General features: G+C 48.9%; 1 protein-coding gene and 1 pseudogene across 2 annotated transcripts; one reads left to right on the top strand and one right to left on the bottom strand.

The window, feature by feature from the left end:
* The first annotated feature begins 1,114 nt into the window (after positions 1-1,114).
* Positions 1,115-2,409, top strand: LOC136514333 (uncharacterized; annotated as a pseudogene).
* A 1,482-nt stretch (positions 2,410-3,891) lies between these two features.
* On the bottom strand, positions 3,892-8,872 carry LOC136512273 (wax ester synthase/diacylglycerol acyltransferase 11-like). 2 transcript variants are annotated; one of them, XM_066506243.1, is made up of 7 exons: positions 8,273-8,872; positions 5,583-6,185; positions 5,423-5,495; positions 5,211-5,299; positions 4,885-5,100; positions 4,354-4,491; positions 3,892-4,263 (listed from the first exon to the last, which is right to left on the bottom strand). In XM_066506243.1, the coding sequence occupies exons 1-7, from the start codon at positions 8,657-8,659 to the stop codon at positions 4,117-4,119; spliced, it is 1,653 nt and encodes a 550-aa protein (XP_066362340.1). In that variant the 5' UTR covers positions 8,660-8,872; the 3' UTR covers positions 3,892-4,116. The 2 variants fall into 2 exon arrangements, with proteins under 2 accessions (XP_066362340.1, XP_066362341.1); XM_066506244.1 differs by having other exon boundaries at positions 5,429-5,495; positions 8,273-8,870.
* Between the last annotated feature and the right edge of the window lie 298 nt (positions 8,873-9,170).

Raw genomic sequence — 9,170 nt, 5'->3', positions numbered from 1 at the left:
CCTTTTTTTATTTTTAACACTTTTTGTAGACTAATTTTAAATCTAACAATGTTTAATTTTTTCCCAAAACTAACACTTTTGGCCGCGTCTATTTTTCTAGCGCCATGAAATGCCTGTGCCGCGTCATGCATGGTGGCGCGGCGAGAGGGATGACGTGGCGACGACCAAGACGCTGATCGGTGACGTGGCAGGATCTGCCGCGCCACCGATCTCCCTCATGGCGCGGTAGGAGAGGCCAGGAGAAGTCGACGCCTAGGAGGCCAAGAGAGGACGACGCAACGTCTGCACTCCGGAGACTACAGACGCTCCTCGTGAGCGCCCCCTGGCTGGGTCCACGTGTCAGATCCCGTGTACGTGTGGCCATAAAGAAAGACACAGCGTTCGGTCAGATTCTCTGGTGACCATAAATTTTAGTCCATGAAAATTTGGAGTATTAAATTTTAGGTCATAAAGAAAGGCACAGGGAATTTGACCGAACGTTGTGTCTTTCTTTATGGCGACACGTACACGGGATCTGACACGTGGACCCAGCAATGGGGCGCTCACGAGGAGCGTCTGCAATCTTCGGAGTGCAGACGTTGCGTCGTCCTCTCCTGGCCTCCTAGGCGTCGACTTCTCCTGGCCTCTCCTGCCGCGCCGTGAGGGATGGCGCGGCGGCGCCGCGTCAAGATCGGTGACGCGGCAGACCCTACCATGTTACCGGTCAGTGTCCCGGTCGTCGCCACGTCATCACTCTCGTCGCGCCACCATGCATGACGCGCCACAGGCATTTCGCCGCGCCAGAAAAATAGGCGCGGCCAAAAGTGTTAGTTTTGGGAGGAAAATTAAACGGTGTTAGATTTAAAATTAGTTTTAAAAAAATGTTAAAAATAAAAAAAAATGAGCGGGGTGGGTGGCATCGCATTCGCACAGGGCCGGTGGTGGGGCCAGCTTGAACCGAGGAAGGATGAGGAGGAGGAGGAGGAGGAGGAGACATTACCGGTGGGCCTTGGACAAACTCACGGCCGGCCCAGATCGGCCCAACATTCACGTTTCTCCAGAAAAAGAGGGCAGAGCGCCGCCGCCCCGTCGTCGAGTCGAAGGATGATGGGCAGCGGGATGGGCGCGTACGGGGTAGACGATGCTGCTGTGGGGCCTGGGGCAGCCCGAGGCGCACCGCAACAACGCGCTGGTCCGCCAGGCGGCGCACGCCTTCGAGCTCGATGCCTGCGGGCGGAGCCTGTCCCTGCTGCAGTCCCCCTCCTCCATGACCACCCCGGGGGTCACGGGGGCGGTCGTCTGGGACAGCGGCGTAGTGCTCGCCAAGTTCCTCGAGCACGCCGTCGACTCCCAGCGGCTGCTCCTCCGGGGCACGCGCGCGGTGGACCTCGGGTCCGGGTGCGGCCTGGTGGGGTGCTCCGCCGCCCTGCTGGGCGCCCATGTGGTCCTCACCGACCTCCCTGACCGGCTCAAGCTGCTCAGGAAGAATGTCGCCCTCAATGTCGACGACCCCCACGTCCCGGGCTCCGCTCGGGTCACGGAGCTTGTGTGGGGCGACGATCCTCACCATGAATTGCTCAAGGACCCACTGCCCGATTTCGGTCTGCTCGCCTCTGCTTTTTCCCCTGTTTCTTGCATGGATATTAAACTGCTGTCTGCTTCTGATTCAGTTCATCTTCATAGAATACGATAGATGTGATCAATTGATTGTTCAATTCTTTCAGTGCTCGGCTCTGATGTCATATACAATGAGGAAGCGGTGGACGATCTCCTGGCCACTCTCAACCAGCTCTCAGGAAAACACACCACGATACTTCTAGCTGGAGAGCTTCGCAACGGTAAGGCTTCTCTTTCACGTTCTCTGTTTCATTTTAGAATGGGATCGAGTGACTGACTCATCACACGCCAAACAAATGCTTTCTATGTGATTGTATAAATGCTGTGCTGGAGTGCTTCTTGGAGGCAGCAATGGAGGACTTCCTAATTGCTTGCATTGAGCAGGACCAATGGCACCCTGAATTTCGCAGCAACCGTGTAGCCTTGTTTATCTTGGTCAGGAAACCAGAGGAACCTAGCACCAACTAGTCGTCTGCTCCTCGCCTCTTGGTGTAGAAGAGGTATAGGAGACATCTGTGTTTAGCACTGGCTGTGATAGCCAATGACTTTGTTGTGATAGCCAAGGTTTTAGCACTGGCTTTGCTGTGTCTAGCAATGACTTTGTTGTGATAGCCAAGGTTTTAGCACTGCCTTAAGCCATGGAAGTTCGATTGCCCATTGTATGGCTTGCTTGCAACTTAGTCTGAAAGTTTGTACAAGAGTGAAAAGAAAGGATCAATAGCCGAAGTCTGAAACTGCAAATGCTTGTTTTGATGAACTCAGTGGTGGCAACACCTAAAAGCCATGGTTTTAGGCTGTTAATCCAAGTTGTGTTAAGAGTTTGGACAAGGTTGTGTACAGTGGTAGTACAAAGATAGTTTTGAAATTAATTTAAAGAGAAGTCAGAAACTTATGACGGTACAAATAGCTCAACAACCAATTGTATTCATTTTATTTAGTTTTTGCTTAAACAGTAGTGATATATGCAAGTATACAGCTAGTCACTATGGCTCTATGAGCTCTGTTCCAAATAATATTAGCTGCATATAAACATCCCTATCTTATTCTAGTCCTTCACATCGGCAGTTTATTATATTTCAGAGATATTTTATCTCACCAGAACTCAGAACTTACAGCGAAGTTCAGATGTTTTGCGAGCTAAGCTACATATGCAGGCCCTCCACCAATGACAGATTATCATAACAAAAACACTCAACAGTCGTCAAATGGAGAATCTAATAACATAAGGAACACAGACAGTAGAGGAATTTCTTTTAGCTAGCTGTAGCCCTACTCTAATGTCAATCTATACAAATTTTATATGAGCGATCAAAGTTATAAAAAAAAAGTTTGACTTAAGTCAAACATATATAAATGGATTTATATTTGTGAGTAGGGAAGAGCAAGTACTAGGCTACTAGCCATAGTTGATCTGATCAAATTTACTACTGAAGTAGTTTCATTCAATAATAATTAAACAAAACTACTTCAGTAGTAAACCTTGATTGGATCAATCGTAATGAAGGAAGCGGTAAGCTAAGAACATGCACTTTGGTGATTTTCACTAAGGAATTTAAGCACTCATGAATTAGGAGTCACGTCAAGTAGTAATCCTAGCTATTTGATGTTACCAAACTAGCATGCACGTGTAGCAGTTAGCAAAGCATAATCATAAACATAGCTAGGTTCCCAGCAGAAAAGCTATGAGGGTACAAGATCAGGTACAGCTACCTCTAGCACCACAAATAGCAATAGAATGATTAATCGAAGCGCTACATTCAGCTTGTTCGGCTGCTTGTAGAAACAGCTGCAGCTGGCTGGCTGTACAGTGATTTTATGAGAGGCATGGCAGCTGCAGCGGCTGCAAAAACCAGCTGCCGAGGGGCAAAGTGAGATTAGAATAGGGCAGGAAATGAGACTTCTCTATCAACTTGGGTAGGTTACGCAGGTGTTGCGGTTAGGCTTCTGGTCTTTGTAGCTTCAGGAAAGTCGAGTACTATGCATCTAGTGGAAATTCTTATGTACTCCCTCCATTCCAAATTATAAGTCGTTCTGGTTTTTCTAGAAACATTGTTTTTGCTATGCATCTAGATATAACATAAGTCTAGGTGCATAACAAAATCAATGTATCTAGAAAAGGTAGAACAGCTTATAATTTTCTACATAAGGAGTAGTAGTATCCTATTTGCTATCTACTGTTATATACCACGTGCAGCGTTTTTTTTAAGGCTAACATGTTTATGTATATGTGGAATTGTTACATTCTAATGGAACCGCTACCTATAGTCGATGTTGAATTCCTTCGTATAATATCCATTTTGTGATTCCACCACAATTGGTTGAACAATATTGATATACATTCTAGTCTTACACAGTTACACTTTACAATTTGCACGGTCTCTAGTGATTTCTTGAAAGTTTATGGAGTCCCCAGTCAAGTAACCAGGCATTAAGTTCCTGATATGTTGTTGTCCAGCATTCCCTTGCGTGTTCTCACCAACAACCTACATTCTACTAAAAAAAATATTGATCTTGTTTCTGTCATCTTGTTGAAGCTGCCTGATGGATGAGCCTGAGGGACTCGGCAAAGTCGTCCAAAAGCTGATGAGAGTCTGGAAACTGAGCATCATCCACTGCGAGGACAATTTTGATGGAGTTCGTATAGCTTTGGTAATGTACAGTCAGAGCCTACACACGTTAAGGTAAGATAATTAACAATTGAGAACTGGAAGCTGTTTGAGTGTTCAATACTAGTATTAATGACTAGCGAGTGTTTACATGTGGATGCCCGTAGACAGAGGGAGCGATATAGACGATTGGATGGCCATAGAACTCCACCTTCTCAGCAGGTCCGACCATGCTTGAGAATGACATGGTTGTATTTGTGAACATACCATAGCAGAGAGCTGCTGCAGCCTACACAAGTTTCATAGTTAGAGTCAAACATTCCAGAGTAGACAAAAGATAGCTCAATCTGGTCCACGGTGTTAATTTGCAAAAGATCAGACTCTTGTCATGTGACCTCTGGTTACAACAAAGTGCCCCAAAAAAACTTATTGTAACTTGTAAGGGTGAAAAAGAATTACAGCGGTCACTTGTCATGTGATCCTGCCAATTTAGAGTAGTTCATGACAAGGCTGAGAATACATACAGTTGTGAATTTTAGTTTTTTTTTCTTTAGATTTAGTGTTTAAACATCCCAAATGATTTGGTTTCAACTTGAAATGAACTGCACCGAACTGCCAAAACCTCACAAGTCTACAAGTAAAACAAAAACAACAGTCAAAGCAAACATGTTGCTAATCATACCTTCATGCCAAAAAGTTTGACTATTAGGTTCCCACTCCAGTACGTGAAAACTGCTTCTAATGAAACCTTCTTCCTTTCAGCTGTCCTTTTCCCTTGGCGGATGTATTCAAGAGGATCATCGTGCATGGCTATATGGAAAGGTAGTATCATGTAACCAATCAGGTTCCCCCATTTTGCCCCATTGTTCTTGCCAGAATCCATCATTTCCGACAATGCCTGCTCAAAATCAAATTGCGGGTTCAGAATAAATTATCCAAGGACAATACTAAATTAAAGGCCGCCCAAAGTGTTGATATATTCATAAAAAAAACAGATGAAACAATTACATGTAAACCAGGTGTTTTCCTAATGTTAACGAGGAGAGCTGATCGGACGCGAATGCTCTGTGATTTGTTCCTCTCGCTGTTGGTATCACCTGACGAAAATCAAGAAATATGAGGATAAAATGTAGCCTGGTTTTTAGCATGTTGCGACGGAGATGCAGAATGCTAATGTGGAACATGATTTAGTATTGATGCGCATGGAATCACAGGCTTACACTCACTGGTCTTACGTAAATAATACCGCGACAACCCTGCATTGGTCACTCCAACAAGGACATCGTTGACAGTCTGCAGAAGCCATCACACGATGTATTTGGGTCAATCCTTTAGAAGGAGAGAACTGAATTAGGAGTAGCAAACAAGAGAAGCTCTTACACACTTCATGGCATTCTTGACGAACTTGACGTCGTCGAGGCTGAGCGTGCGGTGCACGAAGCGCTTGCGGCGGAACTCGACGCCCTCGGACGCGGCCATGAACGGCGTGCGCGGGTCGCGCAGGAACCACGCCGTGGCCACGAAGCACACGACGTCCACCAGCGTGTGCCACGCGAGCACGACGTAGGACCACAGCCACAGCGCGAGCGCCACGAAGCCCGCAGAGAGCGGCGGGCGCGGGCGGGCGTAGACGGGGCCCGCGCGGCGCGGCGCGGGCGGCAGCTCCGGCAGCCGCGCCGGGTCCGCGGCGCTGGCGATGAGCAGCGACAGCAGCGAGACGCCGTCGCCGAGGGAGTGGTGCATGCGGATGGCGACGGTGGCGGTGGCCTCGGACGTCGGGAAGTCGAGGACGTGGAACTCCCAGAGCGGGTGGGAGTGGTCCATGGGCGCCGTAGACAGCCAGGACAGGTAGTCCTCCACGGCCTGGTCCGGCTTGGTCGACGTGGCGGCGGGGTCCAGGTAGGGGACGATGACGTGATCGTCCAGGTTCACCGTGGTCCGCACCCACCGCGGCTTGGCGTTCTTTCTCGCATCATCCTTCACCTGCCAGCGGAAATGCGGAATCAAGATAAAAACAGGTCGTTTTCACCCATCAAATGATAATTCCACACAACCGTATTCTTTGGGAGATTTATTAATAATTGACCCACTCCATTAATTTATATCAATATCGTAGTATCTCTGATCACCAGCTCCTCAATCAAGTGGCAAAAAAACATTATGGGCGAAAAGATTTGTAGGAAAGGGAGATACAGCAACACTTGGTTTGGACGTCGAGTTTCACTGCGGTCCTGCACAGCACAGCACTTATGATCTTGTCCCGGTCAGGGCCGTCCACCATCAGTTTCCGGTGGATTGGTAGCGATGGCTTGAGATTTGCAGAGTCTGTGCCCGGCACTATTGATCTTCAGGTTTGCAGTGGCGTGCCGCATGTGTGCGTTTCTTTGTTGCGTATTCATCAGTCGAACGGCTGCTATGCTGCAAAAGCCGACAAGAGAGAACAAGGAACAGGCAGTTCGGGTACTCTACAGTGACGCTAGAGTCACATACGCTTCAGTGCAAGAACACGTTAACATCGTATCCTTTTCGAACAGATCTGAGGCCTTGTTTAGATGCATCCCAAATTCCAAGTTTTTTCACTCTCTCTCCATCACATCAATTTTTAGCCGCTTGCATGGAGTATTAAATGTAGGTAAAAAAAATAACTAATTACACAGTTTAGTTGGAAATCACGAGATGAATCTTTTGAGCCTAGTTGGTCCACGATTGGACAATATTTGTCAAATAAGACGAAAGTGGTACTATTCATCGGGTTGAAATTTTTTCGCAATCTAAACGAGGCCTGAGTGGAAATTTGGAGAACATTGTGGCCCTGTTGGCTTCTCTTATAATCCATCTTTTTCAGCTTGTTTTTTTAACCGAAACAACGTTTTTCTCTCACAACAAATAAACGGAACAATGTTTCGATTTGTTTTTTCGACGAAACGAACCGGGCCCACATTAACCACGGACTGACGGACACGTCGATGAAATGGAATGTAGTACTTATTACCACCATCTGGTCGGTCTTATCCAGTCATTCCTTCGCACTGCACCAGGTTTGTTGCGTTGTTGCCTTGTTGGGAACCAATCGTCTACAGTACATTTCTAGTAGAGCGGTCTGTCTCCGGACGCAAAATCGTAACCAATTTTTTATAACCACAGTGCAAGTTGATTTGCGCCATGGTTTTGAGTTTTGATGGATGTTGAGGCAGAGATCAGGATCTTCCGACGTTATATTGGCTAAACTAAGGCAAACAAGGATATAAACTGCTCTCAAATAATAAAAACATACAAGACTTGAACAGATTTTGGTTAAGTGTGATTCAATTTCTTAAGGAGATGTCTAGATTTCTCAGCTCTGGTTCTATGCCCCACAAAGTTTAAAAAAACACGACAAATATCAGAAGCCAAGGACAAACAACGTAGCTAAAAAAAAGGCAAGAGGACATGTGCAGGCGTGCAGCATCAACGTACGGAGTAGCTAAAAAAGTACTACTTGATTTTACCACCGCACCAGTCACCTCAAGCATCACATGCAAGGATAATCGTCCTATTTATTTGGGTTTGGTTACTGATAAGTCATAATTGAAAGTACGATTAACTGATTTAGCACAAGAAAAATATGCTATTGATTGATAAAAAAAATATAGCTTATAAATCAAATAAGCTTAAAGGAGAGGGGTGAATGAGCCTCTCTGGCGGTAGACAAACTATTTTTTTCACGAAATAGAGACAAACTATTCTTTGCCCGGAGTCCCAGACAGGCATGCACGAAGCTCGCTTGCCGTTTGCTATCCTAAAGACCTCGCGGAGCGGACAAGGGCAGCCGCCGCAGGGTAGCCTGTCCATCTGCCGGGCGGTGCCGCAAAGGTGGTGCAGACGTGGCCCGTGCACCATGCCCTGTCCGGCGTGCCAGCGTCGTGGCTGAGGTCAACGGCCATGTCCTCTCGCTTTCCCTCTCGGCCCTTCGGCCGGGTTTGGTAGGGGAGCCGAGAGCGGAAGCAAACGAAAAACAGACCAAATTCGGCATCAGCCGAGGAAGTGAGGAACCATTCCAGAGGCGAGCTGCGAGCAGAGTGAGGGCGTACCTGGATGCTGGAGAAGCGCGGGTGGCGGACGAGCGTGGCCTCCAGCCCCGCGCGCGCCGCCGCGACGTCCACCACCGTGCCCAGCCCGATCACGGCCACGATGTAGCAGTTGAAGTGCTTCTCCCGGAACAGCCGCCCCGCGGGGCTCATCGGCTCGCCCGCCGCCTCCAGGTCCCTCCCCCTCGCTGCCGCCGCCTCCTCCGCCGGCGCGGACGCCGCCATCGAGCCCTCCTCCTGCTGCTGCTCCTCCCGCTCTGGCCCGGGCGCGGTCTCCCGCGACGCGTCGTCGCCTCCTCGTCGCGACGTGTCTATAGAGATCGTCCGCTTCCGCAGCGTGGGCGTGGGGGAGCTGGAGCTGCCGGGATCTGCCGTCGCGGCAGGATCCATCGGCGTACGGGCCCTGGCGGCTTTTGTGGACGCGGGCGAGCCGGGCGCGGTGGCGACAGCGACGGCGGCGCCTGGGCGCTTCCGGACTCCGGGAAGCCGGCCCCGCGCTCTGGTCTGCGGTTGCGAGTTGACCCACTTGCGCCGGCCTCCGGGCCCGGGCGAGGCGGGTTTTATTATGCAGGAAACGCAGCGCGAGCACGCACGGCCGGGTTGGCTGTTCTGCTTTGAACAGGTGCTGTCTTTGCTGACCGGGTTGGCTGTTATGCTCTGCTCGGCTTGCGGCGTTGGGCTCCCGAATTTTTTGTTTTTTTCCCTTGTTTTTAAATAAATATGTCTCAGGAGGTGTACTTTTAAAATCTATAACCTCAGCTCGGCGCCGTAGTAATTGACGTCGAGATTATACGTCTCACGCAGAGGTCTTGTGCCCACGCTGACGCCGAGGCAGACGTGGCAGCCAACTCGACGCCATAGATCTTGACGCCGTAGATCTTGGCGCTGAGCTCAATGCCTA

This window comes from Miscanthus floridulus, chromosome 16 (genome assembly GCF_019320115.1).
Source record: "Miscanthus floridulus cultivar M001 chromosome 16, ASM1932011v1, whole genome shotgun sequence".
Lineage (NCBI taxonomy): Eukaryota > Viridiplantae > Streptophyta > Magnoliopsida > Poales > Poaceae > Miscanthus > Miscanthus floridulus.
Note: the sequence above shows the minus strand (reverse complement) of the source record. Positions and strands in the feature narration are given on the sequence as shown.